The sequence below is a fragment of the Cheilinus undulatus genome, linkage group 8, assembly GCF_018320785.1.
Source record: "Cheilinus undulatus linkage group 8, ASM1832078v1, whole genome shotgun sequence".
Taxonomy (NCBI): domain Eukaryota; kingdom Metazoa; phylum Chordata; class Actinopteri; order Labriformes; family Labridae; genus Cheilinus; species Cheilinus undulatus.
In genome coordinates this window covers 51,053,269-51,073,259 of record NC_054872.1, presented here as the reverse complement: position 1 = coordinate 51,073,259, position 19,991 = coordinate 51,053,269, and the positions used below count along the sequence as shown (strand labels likewise).

Sequence of the window (19,991 nt, the reverse complement as noted above, 5' to 3'; positions counted from 1 at the left end):
TACACATGCGTCTGATTTAACAGAAGGACAGAAATAACTCTATAAAAGCGTTCTCTTAATTTAAGCTTCATCTTTGGTGTTTGGAAAGAATTAGAATAAACAAGCGTTGGTTTTAAATGCTATCAGAAGTGTTGTACCAGCATCTTTGTTCATTCTCTCTGATTTTCTGTTTCTCTGTTCAGGTGGGGAGGAGTGTTTTGAGGTAGACCGTCGATCTGGTGACATAAAAACAACAGGACGACCTCTGACACCCAGTAAGGAGTACCTGCTGCAGGTGCAGGCGGTGGATGGGCGTGGTCGTAAAGGTGCCCCAGCTGCAGTGTCCATTCTGGCTGGATACCGCCCTCCACAGTTCACCAACTCTACCTACAGCCTGAATGTACCTGAGAACACAGCTGTAGGACAACGGTAAGTCCAGATGTAGTACTGTTTATAAGGGATGGATGGATGCATGGATGGATGGATGACTAGATGAATGGATGGATGGATGGATGGATGGATGGATGGATGGATAGATGGATGCATGCATAGATGGATGGATGGACAGATGGATGACTAGATGAATGGATGGATGGATGGATGGATGGATGGATGAATGATGGATGGATGGCTGGATGACTACATGAATGGATGGATAGATGGATGACTAGATGAATGGATGGATTGATGGATGGATGGATGACTGACTAGATGAATGGATGGATGGATGGATGGATGGATGGATGACTAGATGAATGGATGGATGGATGAATGATGGATGGATGGCTGGATGACTACATGAATGGATGGATGGATGGATAGATGGATGCATGCATGGATGGATGGATGGACAGATGGATGACTAGATGAATGGATGGATGGATGGATGGATGGATAGATGGATGCATGCATAGATGGATGGATGGACAGATGGATGACTAGATGAATGGATGGATTGATGGATGGATGGATGACTGACTAGATGAATGGATGGATGGATGGATGGATGGATGACTAGATGAATGGATGGATGGATGAATGATGGATGGATGGCTGGATGACTACATGAATGGATGGATGGATGGACAGATGGATGACTAGATGAATGGATGGATTGATGGATGGATGGATGGATGGATGACTAGATGAATGGATGGATTGATGGATGGATGGATGGATGGATGACTAGATTAATGGATTGATTGATGGATGGATGGATGGATGGATGACTAGATGAATGGATGGATTGATGGATGGATGGATGGATGACTAGATGAATGGATGGATTGATGGATGGATGGATGGATGGATGGATGAATGATGGATGGATGGCTTGATGACTACATAAATGGATGGATGGATGGATAGATGGATGACTAGATGAATGGATGGATTGATGGATGGATGCATGGATGGATGATAGATGGATGGATGGATGGATAGATGGATGGATGGATGGATGGATGGATGAATGGATGGATGATGGATGGATGGATGGATGCACGGATGGATGGATGGATGGATGGATGGATTAATGGACTGACAGACAGACAATAGTCTTTTATGCTAATATATAAAAGGATTAAAAATTTTACAATATTTTACAAAATTCAGAATTCTTGGTCAGAAGTATTTTGTCATTAATTTGACTCAAACTCTTCAGTCTTCCTTTTAAAAATATTTTCTAATCATATAAATAGGAAGTGGTGGATTTTTAACTCTTGTTTCACTGTGAATGTTTTTGCTCTGTTTGTGCCCCCCACATTTACAGAAACATCATTTACATCCCACTGCCTCAGATACTCAGTGTGGAAATGGCATCTGCATGTGTGTGTGTGTGTGTGTGTGTGTGTGTGTGTGGGGGTGTGTGTGTGTGTGTGTGGCTGAGTGTGTATTTGTGTGTTTCCAGAGCCACCTCTTTGGCTTTGCATGTCATGCGATGCGTGAAAAGATGAGCCCTGTAGAGCGAGACAAAAGGAGAAGTAGGGGGGAGAGAGGACAACGGAGAGGAGAAGTGGAGGTGGAAGGGGGTAAAGGAGGAGAAGAAAGAATGAGATGTAGCAGGAAGAGGAGGAGGAGTAGGAGGAAGGGTGGAGGGGAAGAGGAGAAGGACAGGAGGATGGATGAAGAGGACCCAGATGCATGAGCGTGGCCTGAGGCAGAGAATTTGAAAGTGTGGCAAATTCAAATATTTATTAAAAGCGAGGACTGGATAAACATGAAGGCTGGGTGAGTGTGGATCCCTGGGGGCTGCTGGCGTAAAGCACATTGTATTAATATCCAAGTATCCATGCCACCCTGTGAGCATGTGTGTGGGTGTTGGTGTGGGTCTCTGCCTCCTCATCTTCCCCTTAGTGTCTGTTGTTTATGTGCCTGAGTGTTTGTGTGTGTTTTATTCACATTGATTAAGCAGGTTGTGATGGTGTGTGAGTGCAGAATAAACCATGAAGGTTTGAGACTTTGAACGCAGCGCTGACCAGCTCTCTCTCTGAGTCTGTTTGGAGGAGGAAATGTGGAGCACTGCTCTGCTGACTTCAGCCTCCCATGGACTTCTAAAACATCATCAGCTACTGAAGAAACAGGATTTATGTTAGACTGACAGCTGTGCTGTTTACTGGGAATCTTAATTCCACCAGTGAGTGTGTGTGTATTTCACATGTTGAGGCCTGGTGATAATATGAATGGATTGTAGCTGTGCATCATTTTCTTCTGCTCTGTGGTCGATATCATGTACTTATTCACAAAAGATATACACTATATTCCTAAAAAGTATTGGCTCACCCATCCAAATAATTGAAATCAGGTGTTCCAATCACTTCCATGTCCACAGGTGTATAAAATCAAGCACCTAGGCATGCAGACTGTCTCTACAAACATTTGTGAAAGAATGGCTCGCTCTCAGAGCTCAGTGAATTCCAGTGTGGTACTGTGATAGGATGCCACCTGTGCAACAAGTCCAGTGGTGAAATTTCCAGGCTCCTAAATATTCCACAGTCAACTGTCAGTGGTATTATAACAAAGTGGAAGTGATTGGAAACGACAGCAACTCAGCCACCAAGTGGTAGGCCACGTAAAATGATGGAGTGGGGTCAGCTGATGCTGAGGTATATAGTGCACAGAGGTTGCCAACTTCCTGCAGAGTCAATCGCTACAAACCTCCAAACTTCATGTGACCTGAAGTTTATCTGAGGCTAGTGTCTGAAACATGAAACTGCCAAACCGCTATCGGTTTGGCAGTTGCCAGGAGAACGGTACTTGTCTGACTGCATTGTGCCAAGTGTAAAGTTTGGTGGAGGGGGGATTATGGTGTGGGCTTGTTTTTCAGGAGCTGAGCTTGGCCCCTTAGTTCCAGTCAAAGGAACTCTGAATGCTTCAGCATACCAAGAGATTTTGGACAATTCCATGCTCCCAACTTTGTGGGAACAGTTTGGGGATGGCCCCTTCCTGTTCCAACATGACTGTGCACCAGTGCACAAAGCAAGCTCCATAAAGACATGGATGAGAGAGTTTGGGGTGGATCAACTTGACTGGCCCGCACAGAGTCCTGACCTCAACCCCATAGAACACCTTTGGGATGAATTAGAGTGGAGACTGAGAGCCAGGCCTTCTGGTCCAACATCAGTGTGTGAGCTCACAAATGCACTTGTGGAAGAATGGTCAAAAATTCCCATAAAAACACTCCTAAACCTTGTGGAAAGCCTTCCCAGAAGAGTTGAAGCTGTTGTAGTTGCAAAGGGTGGACCAACGTCATATTAAACCCTATGGATTAAGAATGGGATGTCACTTAAGTTCATATGTGAGTCAAGGCAGGTGAGCGAATACTTTTGGCAATATAGTGTAGGTCTGATGATATTTGAGTGCAAAAACAGCCATTGTGCGTCATGCAGTTTACTCTTGTTTTTCATCTAAATGTGGAGAGTATCCAAAATATCCATAAAATTATCCAGGTCACTGTGATAGCAAGTGTAAGGTCATAAGAAGGCTATTTCATAAACCCCCTCTGCTAACTCTAAATGGACCAATAGTGGTAGAATTAACATTGTACTGTATCAGAGAAGGCTTATATGGTAATTAAGACCATTAACTTATTAGAGAAAGGTAGCTAGTCAGTTTTAAAAAGCCCAAAACTAATGGAAATAACTGAATGAAAATGTGCCGCTGTCCATGGTGCTGAAACAGGACAGGTTGCCTGGATAGTCACTTACTAACACTAACACAGTTACATTTCTGGACTTTTTTACTTCTCATGATAATCATAGACATTTCTTATTCCCTAGATTTTATCTGTTTTAACTCTTATGACTAGAAACCTTTCTTCATAGCATCCTGATCGTTCATGTCCATGTATTTCAGCCTCTGTGTTTGTAGCATGTCCCACCAAAGGAAAGTAGAACTTAAGTTTTCCTCAAAGGATTAATGAAGACTAACTTCTTATTTTTTCTCTGTCCATCCTGACCAGCATTTTCCAGGATCTTCTGCCTTTATTGGTTATAAACTGCAGTGCTTTCTTGGAAAAAAAATGACTTTTCCATCCACTGGGAGCATCTTTCAGATAATTGGAATTATGACTGCACAATATCGACAAAAACTGCCACTACAGTGTCGTTTCCTCCTGCTAAATCAAAACAGAGTAATTGCATTGTCTTTGTCAAACATTTAAATTTTTGTTGCAGTAATTTAGGACTTTTGTCATGTGTTTATTGTGAATGCTCGTGGTGTGGTAACGATGCTATCATGATTTACTGTGCAGCCCTATATGTAACTCCTTCCTCTCCTGTTTTGTTCTCTCTGCAGTGTCGCAGTGGTTCAGGCCGTCTCCTTCCAGAAGAAGAGTCTGTCCTACATGCTGCTGGTGAATCCTGGGAATCTGTTCAGCATCAATCAGGAGAGCGGAGCGCTCAGCCTCACCCGGACTGTGGACTACGAGAGTGGACACAACCTCCACACCCTGCAGGTCCGCGCCTCCGAGCCTGACACCGGCCTCAGCGGCGTGGCAGAGGTACGAACACGATCCACACAATAAAGTGGAGCTGGGGTTTCTGTGTGTACACACATGTCAAATTTCAGTAATTTTCAACTGCAGAAATGCTTCATGTCTGCTGATAAACAGAATAAATCCAGCTGTTGCACTCGTTGAAAAAAAGACCCCCTTGACTGTTGAACGTGCCGCTCTCTGATGAAAACTCATTAATTTGAAATGAGAGAGAGGGCTGCGGCTGTATCCAACACTGTGATGCAACAGTTTCATTTACTGTTTATTTTGCCGCTGTGTTCATTATGCATGCTCAGACTAAACACGCTGCGTTGTTTGACTTGTTTCAACCAGCGTCCTGTGACGCTTTCATGAAGAAAATTTAGCCTATCAGGCTTCATTCAGAATAGAAATGTTCAGATTTGAACAGGATGATCAGCAGTTTGAATGTGCAAGAGTTTGCTTTTCAGTGTTTTTGACATAAATAATGATTACATGAGTAAATCATTATCCTTTAGGGTGCAATTGACTCAAAGTTCATCCGTGTAAAGACCTCACGTTTGCTGCTGACAGCTCAGATTGCTGTTAAGTCTTAGATAACACTTTAGAAAGAGTGATAGAAGTTTATTCTTTGACTGGATGGCTTCAAGAATCCAAGAAAGCTGCGACGCCTTTGTTTTAGAGACAAGAGTCATTGATAAGAAATATTGTTTTACCTCTTAAGTTGCCTGATCTTGCCTGAAGTTTTGTGTACTTTGAGGTTAGAAAAATTATGCTTTGGGGATGAAAAATAAACTTAGAAAGCACTTTCCAATTAAATCCAGTACATAAAAACGCAGTCAGTCTTAAGGTGACCCTCCTAGGGAAAAGGTCAAGAACAGAACACTGATTTGTGGCCAGACCCATCCCTCCTCTTCTGACCAGATTTAGCAAAGGCCTGATTGTCTGATGGTTGTAAAGATCAATAAAGATTTTCTTGTAGTGTGAGGTGTGTTGAGAGTGATTTTACCTTCCCTGATCAGAAATGTGGGTGGAACACTGAGGACAGCAGGGATGAGGAAGCAGGCTGAAGGAGGAAGCACACCAAACACCGCCATGGTGAAGAGAGTAAACATGAAGCATAAAGCCTGTTGTCGCATATTTTATACATACCCTTGAGATACCCTTATCTAATCAATATGATCATAAATTACTGAAAAAAACATCTGAATACAATCTGAAAAATGATAAAAATGCCCTCAAGTTGATTATCAGTTACCAAAAACACCTAAAGTATCAAATAATATAAAAATATATATATATATAAATGTTACATTTTATGGATATATGGATTTTGGGGGGATTTCAGTAGAAAGTGAAATAAACATTTCATTTCCAAAGAATTAGAATTTTCGGGCCATAATTTGTGTTTTCAGGCTTTAAGGGGTTAAGCAAAGGTGCTAATGTCATCCAGTTTTGGATCATGCATGTTTGTCATACAGTGTACATGGGGATATGATGGCCAGCCATGACCTGACTACAGCCTGAACAGCTTTCTGGGGCCCAGCCAAACAGGGGGCCCATGAAGGTCAGCAAAGTCATGGTCCATTGTAAAGTTAAGCTGTGGTATCTGTATTCTGTTTTTAACGTGAATAAAAAACACTCTTATCAAAGAAACATGTTTTAAATAGCCTACTTAAAAATGTAAATTCCTTTTGTTAAAAAAAAAGAGCTTAAATGGGTTAAAAATGGAGGAAACGGTGGTAAAAATGTATTTTATAAGTTGCAGAAGTGGTTTAGAAGTGGCAAAAACTTGAAAAAAGTGACCAAAAAACCCACTAAAATGGCAAAAATCAGTTAAGGTGTAAAAATGGTGAAGAGTGGTAAAAGGGTAACAAAAAGTGACTGATCTGGCTTTAAAGTAGCAAAAATGGGTGGAAATTTGGTGAAAGGGGATTCAAAATTCTTAGAAACTGGCAAAAAAAGGGTTGACTGAGGAAGAAAGAAAGGCAGCATTTGGTAGAAAATTGTTAAACTGGCAAATGTGGGCATAAAAAGCGTAGACAAAGTGATTTATAGTAGAAGTATTGGTCAAGAGAGGCAACACTCAGATAAAAATGGGCAAAAAGAAAAAAAAGCAAAAATGGGTTGAAGTAAAAAACAGAACCGGAATAAAACATGGTAAAAGGGATTAATAAGTGGCTGATATGGCTTTCAAGTGATAAAAATGGGTGTAACTTTTGTTAAATGGGATAAAAAAAAATTTATAAACTGGAAAAAAAAGGGTTGACTGAACCAGAAAATAGGCAGAATTTGACAGAAAATTGTTAAACTGGCAAAACTGTACATATAGTGAAATGTGGCAAAAATGTGCATATCAAGTGTAGAAAAAAGTGATTTATACTGGAAGTAATGGGTGAAAAACACTCAGATAAAATGGGCAAAAAAGAAAAAAATGGCAAAAATGGGTTAAAGTGAAAAAATGATCTGGCATATAAAGTGGTAGAACAGGAATAATAAGTAGCTGATATGGCTTTTACGTGGCAAAAATGGGTAAAATGGGATGAAAATTTTTACAAACTGGCAAAAAGAATTGACTGAGGCAGAAAAATAGGCAAAATTTGGCAGAAATTGGTTAAACTGGCATGAATGGCCATATCCAAAAGTAAAATGGGGCAAAAACTGGAATAGAAAGTGGTAAAAAGAATCAATAAGTGGCTTATGTGGGTTTTAAGTGGAAAAATGGGTGTACCTTTGGTGAAATGGGATAAAAAATGTTATAAACTGGCAAAAAGGTTGATTGAGGCAGAAAATAGGCAGAATTTGGCAGAATTTGGTTAAACCTGCAAAAATGGGCATAAAAAGTGTTGAAAAGGTAGTTTATAGTGGCAGTAATGAGTCAAGAGAGGCAGCACTTAAAAACTGGGATAAAAAGTGGTAAAAGGGTAACAAAAAGTGACTGATCTGGCTTTAAAGTAGCAAAAATGGGTGGAAATTAGGTGAAAAGGGTTGAAAAAATTGGCATATGTGGTTAAATGGGCAAACATGGACATAAAAAGTGGTAAAAAAGTGGTTTATAGTGGCTGTAATGGTTCAAGACAGGCAACAATAAGTGGAAAGTGGAACACTGGTTTAGAAGTGGCAAAAACAGGCAGAAAATAAGTGGTGGAAAGGGTTTGAAATTGACCAGGATTGGTTTGAAGTGGCAAAAATGTGTTAAAATTTGCAAGATTGTGTGAAGTGGCAAAAGAGTAAAAAATGTACTTGTATTTTTTTTTCTATGCATCTGCAGGCCCCCTCTTAGTGTCTCGCGTCCAAACCCTAATGTTGAGAACCACAGCTTTAGATCAGTGACACTCAACATGTGGCTCTAGAGACACCTGTGGCTCTAGAGACACCTGTGGCTCTTTTGTGATGATTTGTGACTTTTTTATGTCTTAATTTGAAATAGGTCTTTTAAACTTTGACCTCAGAAATGTATCATTGTGTTACATTAACCACTTTGTTTCTCTCACTTATACAGTAGGTTTTAATGGTCAAACTTAAGTGTCAAACTTAATTTTTGCCCTTTTTTACATTTTTTGCCACTTTTAACCATTTCTGCTGCTTTGAGCCCTTTTTTACCACTTCTTTTAGCCACTGTTTCAACCATTTTTGCCACTTTTATCCCATTTATGCCCCTTTTCATGAGTTTTAGCCACTTTCATCCTGCTTCTTTGCAATTTTTCTCCCATTTAAGCTGCCTTTTGCCACGAAATGCCACTTTTCCCCCATTTTCCCACCTTTTTACAGCTTTTTTGCCCATTTTAGTCACTTTTCACCACTTAGATTGTGGCTCTTGTGACAGCATTTTTCAATAATTTGGCTCTTTGGTTGAACAGGGTTGAGTAACACTGCTTTAGATGATCAGAAACAAGGAGTAACCTGTTGATTTGGGGCAATAAAACAAAAGTTTGTATGAGTCCTGTAAACATACCACAGTCCAGCTGACTACACTGATGCTCTGCAACAGCACCATGGCTATGATTATGCCATGAGACTTGCTGCTCCAGCTGAAACCACCAAAAAAATCGAATGGTTGTAGCAGCAGTTGACCAGTAACTCCCATGTACTGCAAGATAAAATCATGTTTTGTCAGAGCAGCTTATAGGGAGTGATTTTAAAGGTTAACAGATTTTTAGCTTTGAATTGTCTCCATTTAAAGCCAGAGAAATCATCCATTTTTACAGTTGTAAAGGGGCATGTCTTGTTAAGAGGGCCACCGTTACAAACCCTGAATTATGTAAAAATAGACCTGAACATATTTTAAAGTATGCCAAAGATTTGGAGATACCAAATTTGTCTTTGACTTGAGGCTCACAAGCTAAAGTGTAAAAACTTTGCTCTTGACTCCCGTTTTCACAGAGGGCTCGTAAACCTCACAGCACAGATCGCTGCATCTGCTCACATCAACCCACTCTCTCACGCTGATCGTCACACCTAGAGGATTCCACTATTACCTGCTCTCAGGGTCCAGATGGTTGAACAGACAGAGAATAGCTGCTAAACTAGCGGCGTCCCCTAAAGGCCTGACTGCTCTATAAGCTCTGCTGGCTAATTCACTCTACAGGCTCTGTGTGCACACATGTGTGAGTGTGTGTTTACGTCTGTGTTTGTGATCAGCAGGTGTCTAGGGAGCAGTCTACATTACATCTTACTGTAGCATCTGCACTTTCTGTTGCCTTCAGCTTTTCCCGACATTTCCAGCCTGGACTCTCCCTCGTTTCAGCGTAATGCTTCCCTTGCATCATCTGGTTTTCACCCTCAGCCCCATGTTCATGTTCCAGCTGTGTTCAGCCGCAATATAATCACTTAAAAAGGAAATCTCCACCACTGATATGTGAATATCCAATCAGTGTTGATGGTAAATACAGCCAGTTAAAGCTACAGCCTCCTCTCTGCATGCTACACCTCCACACAAAGCTGAGTTCTACTTCTGCAGCATGCCCTCAGAGCCAACAGCTACCAGAATGCAGCATGTGCTGCACCCAAGACATCAGACATTTCTGCTGGTCCAGATAGCTGGATAGCAAAGTTTGCCCCAAGTGTACTGCAGTATTGTCAGCTAGTGTCCCATATAGACTCTACATCTGTGCTCATATGAAAGCTCTTCTACTAATGACAGGACACACATTTAGTCATAAACACATACCAGTGCTACCAATGCATGAGACATTTCTGATGCTTGGTGAGTAAGGATTTAGAAAATTTACTCTGGTAAAGTACAATAATGTAAAAATTCCCCTGAGTAGAGTAAGGACACCATGACAACCATGATACACCTGACTAACACTGACTCCATTTGATATGACAGCGGTGATCCTGGTAAAATACATCAAAGAGAACAGTCTAGATCTTTGTGAAGAGTGTTTAAATGACTTTTTAGGGTAGGACGGGACAGGACAGAACAGGACAGGATAGGACAGGATGGGACAGGACAGGACAGGATGGGACAGGACAGGACAGGACAATACAGGAAAGAATAGGACAGGACAGGACAGAATAGGAAAGGACAGGACAGGATAGGACAGGATGGGACAGGACAGTACAGGACAGGATGGGACAGGACAGGACAGGATAGTACAGGACAGGACATGACAGGATGGGACAGGACAGTACAGGACAGGATGGGACAGGACAGGACAGGATAGTACAGGATGGGACAGGACAGGACAGGACAGAATAGGATAGGACAGGATAGGATAGGATAGGACAGGACAGGACAGGACAGGATAGGGTAGGATAGGACAGAATAGGATAGGATAGGGCAGGACAGGACAGGATAGGACAGGACAGGATAGAATAGGACAGGACAGGATAGGATAGGACAGTACAGGACAGATAAGGACAGGACAGGATAGGACAGGATAGAACAGGACATCACAGGATAGGACAGGGCGGGGCAGGCTAGGCTAGGCTAGGCTAGGCTAGGCTAGGCTGGGATGGGATGGGATGGGATAGATAGCGCAGGGCAGGGTAAGATAGGGTAGGTTAGAGTAGGATAGGATAGGATAGGATAGGATAGGATAGGAAGGGATGGGATAGGATAGGATAGAATAGGATAGGATAGGATAGGATGGGATAGGGAAGGAAAGGCTAGGGTAGGATAGGATTGGATAGGATAGGAAGGGATGGGATACGATAGGATAGAATAGAATAGGATAGGATAGGATAGGATGGGATAGGGAAGGAAAGGCTAGGGTAGGATAGGATTGGATAGGATAGGAAAGGATAGAGAAGGGCAGGGTAAGATAGGGTAGGGTAGAGTAGGATAGGATGGGGTAGGGAAGGAAATAGGATAGGATAGGATAGGATAGGATAGGAAAGAAAAGGCTAGGGTAGGTTAGAAAAGGATAGAATAGGATAGGTCAGGGCAGGACAGGGCAGGGCTGGACAGGACAGGACAGGATAGGATAGGAAAAGGAAAGCGCAGGGCAGGATAGGGTAGGGTAGAGTAGGACAGGACAGGACAGGACAGGACAAGGTAGGGCAGGGCAGGGCAGGGTAAGGTAGAATACCATAAGATTTTATTTGGAAACCAAGATTGATCTGTTTTTCTTTAATTCTAAACATAACGTCTGAAGGAAATCTGGCACTGCTCATCACCTGCCCAATGCCATCCCAACAGAGAAGCATGGTGGTGGCAGCATCATGCTGTGGGGGTGTTTTTCAGGAGCAGGGATCCGGGGACTGGTCAGCATTGAGAAAAAGCTGAATGAAGCAAAGTTCAGAGACCTCCTCAATGAAAACCTGTTCTGCAGCACTCAGGACCTCAGACTGAGCCAGAGATAGAATAAGATACTGCAATACACAACACAATAGTGTATGATAGGGACAATACAATTCACACCAAAACAAGTAGAGACAATAGAGTACGATGTTTTACAGTACAATACATGACAGTATGCAGTACAACATGACATGATAAGACACAAGAAGATGTGTACTGATTGGACAGCACTTCAGCTGAAGAGGAGATGATGCTGTACATCATGATAATGTACTGGGCTATTTACTACAACAGGATGTTAAACCACGTTTCTGTGGTGTTAATGAGAAGACAGAGATCAGTTTTAAAGCTGCATATTTAGCACTAAAGTTTGAAGATAACATTTTCTAGTCAGTCTGGTCTACATATGTCCAGGTTTCATCATTTCTCAGTACAGAAGTGTTTGTTTGCTCTGGACTCTCACTCCCTTCCTTGCTTGTATCCGTCTTTAACACTGAGTCATACAAACATATTTACCTGTCGGTTCTGGAGTAAAAATGGTAAACAGATTTGCTCTTTTCTTCGGCTAAGACCTCTAAATATTCAGTCCATGTTTGCAGGAGCAGCCGTGCATCTAAATCTCCTCAGCGTGCCCCTCCGCTGCCCCGCTGTTATTACCAAACAGGTGGTGTGTCAGGGGTTCAGGGCTGTGGAGGAAATCTGTGCTCAGGTGGTCGGCTCGGCAGCTTCACCACTTAAATCAGGCTTTATGGGAATGGAAAATAGCTTTTTGGCTTAAGCTCCAGTGGCTCGGGATAGTGGGTGAACTGGACGGGAGCGGGGGAAAGGCGACGACGTGGTGGCTGAGGATTTAGGAGGCGGGCGAGGTTTAAAGGAGAGGAAGAAATGAGGGGAAAATGGGTTTCTCTCCAGCAGCAGCAGACATTTGTCTTCATCATGTTTGCATGAGTTAGTTTGGAAAACAGGGATGTCAAGTCATGTTAAGCTTTTCCAACTAATGTAACACCCAAACTTTTAAAACCTGTGGATTCTGACTAAACCTAGGAGGGGAGATTGTTGAGATATTACAACAGAAAATGATCAATATAGTCATTTGGTTTCAAGTTTTACACAAATAAAGATCGAGTTTGTACACACACAAAAATAATGCAATTCCATTAAATGTTCAGTTTTGAGAGCTGTGCATGATTTAGTGTGATTTACTCTGAGATTGTATTTTAGAAAGGTTGATTTTATTTTGAAAGGAGAAACAAGAAGATCAGGGGTTCACATAAAGAGGTGTCGTTGGCCAATCAGCGAGTCCTAAATAGCTCCATGTCTTAGGAGGTTTTAAATAACCTTCATTTCTCCTATTTGTTGTTGCTTATGTCCTGTGATCTCCATTTGACATGGATGTTGTAATCTCACTGAGTGCAAAACAAATCCACCTACGGGTACAAATAAAGTAACCTGAACCTGTATCTAAGGCCTGTTAAACATGAGACAAATGTGATGTATAACCAGATCAAAATTGCAATTTCAGCTGAAATTGTGTGGTGATGCTAAGAGCTGAATTGTGAAAGAACTGCTGAAAATAGCCAAAAGCCCCAAAATAGCTGAAGAAAGCATAAAAATAGCATAAAGTGGCAATAGCAGAAAATGGCATTCAGTAGCCCAAAAAGGATAAAAATAGCTGAAAGAAGCCTAAAATAGCTGAAAATAGCCAGAAAATAGCTGAAAGTAGCCTTAAATAGCTGAAAATAGCATAAAAATAACTTATTTTGGCCTTAAAATAGCTGAAAATTGCATTCAATAGCTGAAAAAGCATAGAAATATCTGAAAATTGCATGAAAATAGCCATATTTTAAAAATTATAAGAGTTAGAAATGAGAAAAGTCATAGCAGTCAAATGGCAAAGAAACTGAATTTTTTTAAAGTTTAAACGGTGACTATACAGCAATGTATGAATCAGGAGATAGCCAGCGTGGAAGAATAATAATAAACAAAATGTCCAACGCGAATATCAATAGTGCCAACAGCATCAACAGCATCCCCACTAATTACAGCTTTTAATATTTTGATAGCGAGATAAAGTGGGATAAATTTACTAGAATCCATATTAGCTTTAGCTGTAGCTGCTAGAAACATGTTAATCCTGAAAAAGCGTCATTTTTCTCCACTTAACACGACCATATAAGCAAAGCTGCATGACCTCCATCTGAAAAGAGACATTAGTATTAAAGATGTCATGAGATCATAACATTAATCATTCAAACATGTTTCTATTTATCACAGTCAGACTTGTGATGTGCTTCCTGCTGATGTGCTTGTGGTCATTTTAGACTTCCTGTAAAGACATGTGGAGCTCATCTTCTCAGACGTCCCTGCTGTCCTCTCTTCAGCTTCACAGTTTAATGTTGAGCAGTCACATAATCCTGGCTAACTCCTGCTTTCTTAAACTCTGAATACATGACTTTCTGAACACTTCAGCTCTTTGCAGAGGGAGATCTTTAAAACACAGCAGCCCTCTCTTTATGTTTACCCCATTGCACCACATTACCATCACGTATTCTCTCTTTGTTCCAAGGCCGTGTTTGTTCAGCAATATTTAATCTCACTTATGTAACACATGGCTTATCTAATGGGCGGTATTCAAAACCGCATTATGAATGGAATTTAATGAACAAAATGTGATATTAGGTAAACAAGCTCTGCTGTTTTAAAGATCTGTTTAATGAAGTGTCTTGCGCTGGCGTGTTTTCAGCAGCACAGATTCTACTGAATAAACAAAAGTATGAATTAGAAACTAAAGGCTGCATTTCAATGATTCTCTTCTACAAAAAAATATTTCCCCTTCTCACTCCAGTCATTTAAAAATAAAGACAATAAAGAGAATAAAGTTTTTAGTGTCTCAGGAGTGAGTGCAGGGCTGTGTCTTGTTTCAGCACCATGGACAGTACCATGGTTACTAACAGTACAGATAGACTGCTGTTTAAACATGAAGGAGTCTCCAAACCTGGTCTAAAAGGGGGCCAACTGGACTTGATTGAGGCTCTTACATACATCATTACATCACCTCTAACCCTAACCCAGTTTTAAAATGACTAGGGCCAGGGCCAGGAATATATCTCCTGTTGACCCTTCATATGCTAATGATCTGGGTGGTCAACAGAGAGTTGTTGACCTAGTTTGACTGAGGGCGTGTCCCCCTTTTCAGGTTCCCTTTGACAGAATGTGCAGAAATATGGATGAAAGAGTGCACACTCATTTAGAGCAGTGGTTCTTAACCTTTTCAGCCCGCGACCCCCAAAATAAAGGTGCCAGAGACCGGGGACCCCCGCTGTACCTGAAGGTGGTTGAACACAGCCATGAACATTCAACAATAGTCATGTGCAGACAAGGCCGTCCATAAGGGGGGATAAAGGGGAAGGTTTTTGGGACCCAGCCCAACTGGGGGTCCATGAAGGTCAGCAAAACCATGGTCTATTTTGAAGTTAAGCTGTGAAAACCATATTTTATATTTGACCTAAATAATAACCACTCTTATCAAAGAAACACATATCTCTATCTATTCATTTGTGTAGTACAGGGGTCATCGAGTACATTTGCTCAAGGGCCAGATTTAGTCTCAACAGAAACTCTGGGGGCCAGACTTTCAAATACACAAAAATTCAATGAACATTTTGGTTTGATTGTAATATTATTGCAGTAGTATTTGTATTTTCTTTGAAACTGCAGGACATTTTTAGTCATTACCAGTGAGATCTATCCCTATTATCTGGAATGCAGCAGGCCACAAGGAGACAGGCCTGACAACAGGATTCGCCAGACCCCTGAAAATCCCAGAGAATGGGCCCTCGATAACTGTCATTTAGCACCAATATTAACCTATTTTGACCCTTTTAACCCCTTTTTGATACGTTTGGCCTCTTTAACACAATTTTTGCATGATTTTAACCACTTTAAAACCACTCTTCCTGCATTTTTATCCCCTTTGTGCCACTCTTTTATCCATTTTTGCCATTTTCTTCTATTTTTGCCACTTTTAAACCCCTTTTATTACATTTTTATAACCATTTTTGCAATGTTAAAAGCATTTTTCCCACTTTTAACCCATTGTTGATACTTTTTGCCCCCTTTTGCCTTATTAACCCAGTTTTTGAGATTTTTAACCCCCTTTTAAACCACTTTTTCAGCATATTTTATCCCCTTTATGCCACTCTATTATCAATTTTTTCCACTTTTTTTCAATTTTTGCCACTTTTTAACCCCTTTTCTTTACTTTCTTGCACTATTTTTTGTAATTTGTAACCAAATGGCAGTACTTCTGCCAACCTTAACCATTTTTTCAATATTGACTAATTTTAAAAGTAAATTCCTGTAAAAACACATCAAATGGTTAGTCATTCTAAAACTGTTTTAATGTTGATTGTTTGAGGGATGGATTTAACAGCTGTAGACATTTAAAGCAAAGGGATACTCTTAAAATCTTCTTTTCCTCCTTTTCTGAATTTAATGATCTTTCCGGGGCCGGACAGGAAGCTTTGGGGGGCCTGATATGGCCCCCGGGCCACCAGTTAATGATCAGTGGTATAGTAAATAGTCCTCTTAAAATGAAAATAACATTATCAAAATCATACTTGAAATGAGTGTAAAAAAATGCTTAAATTGGTTAATAATGGCAAAAAATGTTGGAAAAGGTTTTGAAATTGTATTTTTAAAGAACATAAAGGGGTAAAAAGATGCAAACAATTAGATAGAAGTGGAAAAAAATTATCAAACAATCAATTAAATTGGCAAAAAGGGGCAAAAAAAGTGATAGAAGGGGATTTAAAAGTGGCTGAAATGGCTTTAATGTGCAAAAAATTGGGGGAAATTAGGTGGCCTGGGACAATAAATTGATATAAACCAGCAAAAATGGGATAACTGTGGTTAAAATGGCCATAAAGGGTGCAACAAGTGGTTGATAGTGGCAATAATGAGGCAGAAATTGGGAAGAATTGGTTTAGAAATGACAAAAACAGTGGCAAAGTGGGCTAAAATAAGCAAAACTGGGGTTAGAGCTGATGAAAAAGGGTTAAAGTTCAGTCAAACTGGTGTAAAGTGGCAACAGGGTAATTTAAAAAATATTCCTAATTTTTTTTTTAGGCATCTGGTGACCCCCTCTAAGTGTCTCGCGACACCCAATGGGGTCCCGACCCCAAGGTTGAGAACCACTGATTTAGAGAAGCAGATAATCACAGGACGTTGTTTGCTCTCTGCAGGTTCTTGTTCATATAACGGATGAAAACGACTGCACGCCAGAGTTTCTGCACTCCATCTACACCAGAGACAACATACCTGAGAGCATCGCGCCTGGAACATCCCTGCTGCAAGGTGAAACACACAAACACGCACTTAAACACACACGAAAAACAGGGCGACGCACGCTCAGCGGCTGATGTGTGGAGTCAGTTCTGGTTAAATATTGGCCCACGGTCAGTGAACACATCACCAGCTCATTCCACCTGTAGGTGCGTGGATCTCTCAGCGTGAGAGTGTCAGAGCCATCTGTCGTAGCTGCTGGTGACGGCTGAGATCAAACAGTCCGACTTCAGCGAGGCTTTGCTCTGATTAGGCAGACGGCCAGCCAACCACATCATCATACATACATTCAACAGTGTACAGACCGATGCATCCATGAGCCTCTCTACTCTTTCATCTCAGGTTTTCATCTGCTCCTCCTCCTTTTCTTTCTCTTCTCCTCTTACTCCTTCTCTTACCCTCTTCTTCTCTCCTCCAACATCCACCTCTCTTTATTCCTCTCCTCCTAATGCTCCTCTTTCTTCACTACCGTCACCTTCATGCTCATGTCCACTACTTTTCCTCCTCTTTCTTCTCATCTCTCCTTTTTCCTTATTTCCTCTAAAGAAAGAGCTTGCTAAGGTAGCAGTCCTAAAAATAAAGCATATTAAAGTAATGGTTCTCAAGTTGGTCAGGGAGCTGTTTGTAGTGGGCTGCAAAGATGTGCCTGGAAAAATCTATGGCATATGTCCATGATGTACAGCAGGTCTAAGATTTCCTAAAAGTCGAGAATGTGGGTAGAAATTAAGTGTTTTTATTTCATATTTTCAATTTTGCATCTCAAGATTACGACTCAAACTTATGATTTTGACTTTCATTTCATACTTTGACATTTTCAACTCATATTTGGACTTTCAATCCTATATTTTGACTTTTAAACTCATGATTTTAATTTTTCTCTCATATTTTGACATCTTAAATGAACAATTTTTACTTTTCATATCATATTCTGACCTTTTAAACTCCAAATTTTAAATGAAAGTCATATTTTTTAACTTTATAAGTCATCATTTTAAATTCTGGCTCTTATTTTCGACGCCTAATTTTTGGCTTTTTAATCCCATATTTGGACCTATCAGAGTCTTAGTTTAAAATTTAAAGTCATATTTTGACTTTCAAACTCGTGATTTCAAATTTGATCTCATATTTTCACCTTTCATATGTATGATTTTAACTTTCTCCTCATATATTTGCTCTTTAAAACCATTATTTGTCTAATGCTAATATCATGTTCTGAACTTTCAAACTAATAAGTTAGAATTTTATCTCAGATTTCAGCTTTTAAATGTATTATTTAAACTTTTTTGAATTGCTAAATGATTTATCATCAGTGCTGTTTTTTCATATTTCAGTACTGCCGAAAATGAGGTTGACAGTTATGGTTAAATGTTGACCCTGTTAGGCTCTCAGGTTAGACCTAATTCCAGAATCTGTCCTCTGTTGTGATTGAGTTTGACACCCCCGTTACTAATAGACCTTTTGCTTGACAGTCCAGTCCAGACGTAATTATGGTTTTATTTACATACAGATCTATGAGTGTAGACGAAGCCTCATATCTCCTCTCTGTTTCCTCTTCTTCATCAGTTCTGGCCCGTGACTGCGACTCCGGCGTGAACTCTGAGCTCTCCTACTTCGTCCACGGGGACGACTTTGACATCACATCAGGAGGCGTGGTCAGCCCCGCCCGTCGCCTGGACTACGAGAGACCCAATCACGTCTACGAGTTCGTAGTGGTCGCCGTGGACGCAGGCACGCCCCCTCGCACCGGCACGGCCTCTGTCCGCATCCGTGTGGCCAACAGCAACGACGAGGCGCCGGTGTTCTCACAGAACACGTAGGAACATTCTCTCTGAACCTCTCCATAAACTCGTGTTGTTTCTGTCAGACTTTACATAATAATGAACACCAGCCTCTCTCTCTCTGTCTGTCTCGGCGCTGTCACTGTCGGCGTCTCTCGCCCACAGAGTCGGTCTGCTAATTAAGTTGTTTTTAATTCAGATTCTATTTTTAATCCCAGCGCTGCTTCTCCATCTGTTTTCACTCTGTCTTCACCTTTTCTCTCACCTCCTCTCTTCAGCTTTACTTTTCTCTCTAACTTTTCTCCTTTATTATTTCCTTTTCCTCCTTTTGACTTTCTCTTTAATGGCTTTAATTCTGTACATTTTTAAATTAACTCCTGCCCTTTCATTTTACCTTACTTCTTCTCAGATATAAGACCTTCCTCAGCGAGGATGCCGGTCCTGACACGCTGGTCGCCATTGTCCACGCTAATGACCCGGACGGAGACACCGTCTCTTATGCAATCACTGGAGGCAACGAGGACAGCAACTTCCTGTTGGACAACCAGAAAGGTGAGGGGTGGCTATGCACAATCACTCAAAGGATTTATTTTATCCACTGTCAGATCAGGTGTATAAGGTGCATGTAACACCTATTTCTAAGTCTTTCAAGTGAGCTGAATCTTAAATATGTGTGCAACCTTTTTCATGTGATGTCAGAGTCTTTCCTGCCTGGTTGGTTAAAGATGCTTTTTACTGACTAGAAACCAGTGCTGGATACATTATCCTGTCCACAAACTTTCCATGGTAATCTGTGTAGTGCACATTTAGTACACGGAAAGTTTGGAAAGCTGGTATGTCAGTATTAGGTATCTGCAAACCATTGGAGTTTAAATAGCAGTTTAAACTGTAAAGCAGTATTACTCAACCCTGCTCAACCAAAGAGCCAAATTGTTGAAAAACACCTTTGCAAGAGCCACTATAAAGCAGTAAGAAGAGGCAAAAAGTGGCTTAAGTAGCATTTAAAGTAAATTAAAGGTGGCAAAAATGGTCAAAAAGCAGCAAAAATGTGCGAAAAGTGGCAAAAACGGCTTGAAGCAGCAATTAAAATAAGTTAAAGGTGGCAAAAATGGTCAAAGAGCAGCAAAAATTAGTGAAAATTGGGAGAAAAACATGGAAAAAGGGTCAAAAA

General features: G+C 40.9%; 1 protein-coding gene across 4 annotated transcripts in view; it reads left to right on the top strand.

The window, feature by feature from the left end:
• The window catches only part of si:dkey-22o22.2 (neural-cadherin), a 220,855-nt gene that overhangs the window by 99,899 nt on the left and 100,965 nt on the right, over positions 1–19,991 (top strand). For all 4 annotated transcript variants that reach the window (XM_041793004.1, XM_041793006.1, XM_041793005.1 and 1 more), the window contains 5 exons: positions 183–408; positions 4,774–4,978; positions 16,943–17,054; positions 18,606–18,855; positions 19,230–19,372. In XM_041793004.1, the coding sequence (XP_041648938.1) occupies positions 183–408; positions 4,774–4,978; positions 16,943–17,054; positions 18,606–18,855; positions 19,230–19,372 (936 nt within the window). The remainder of the gene's footprint in view (positions 1–182; positions 409–4,773; positions 4,979–16,942; positions 17,055–18,605; positions 18,856–19,229; positions 19,373–19,991) is intronic.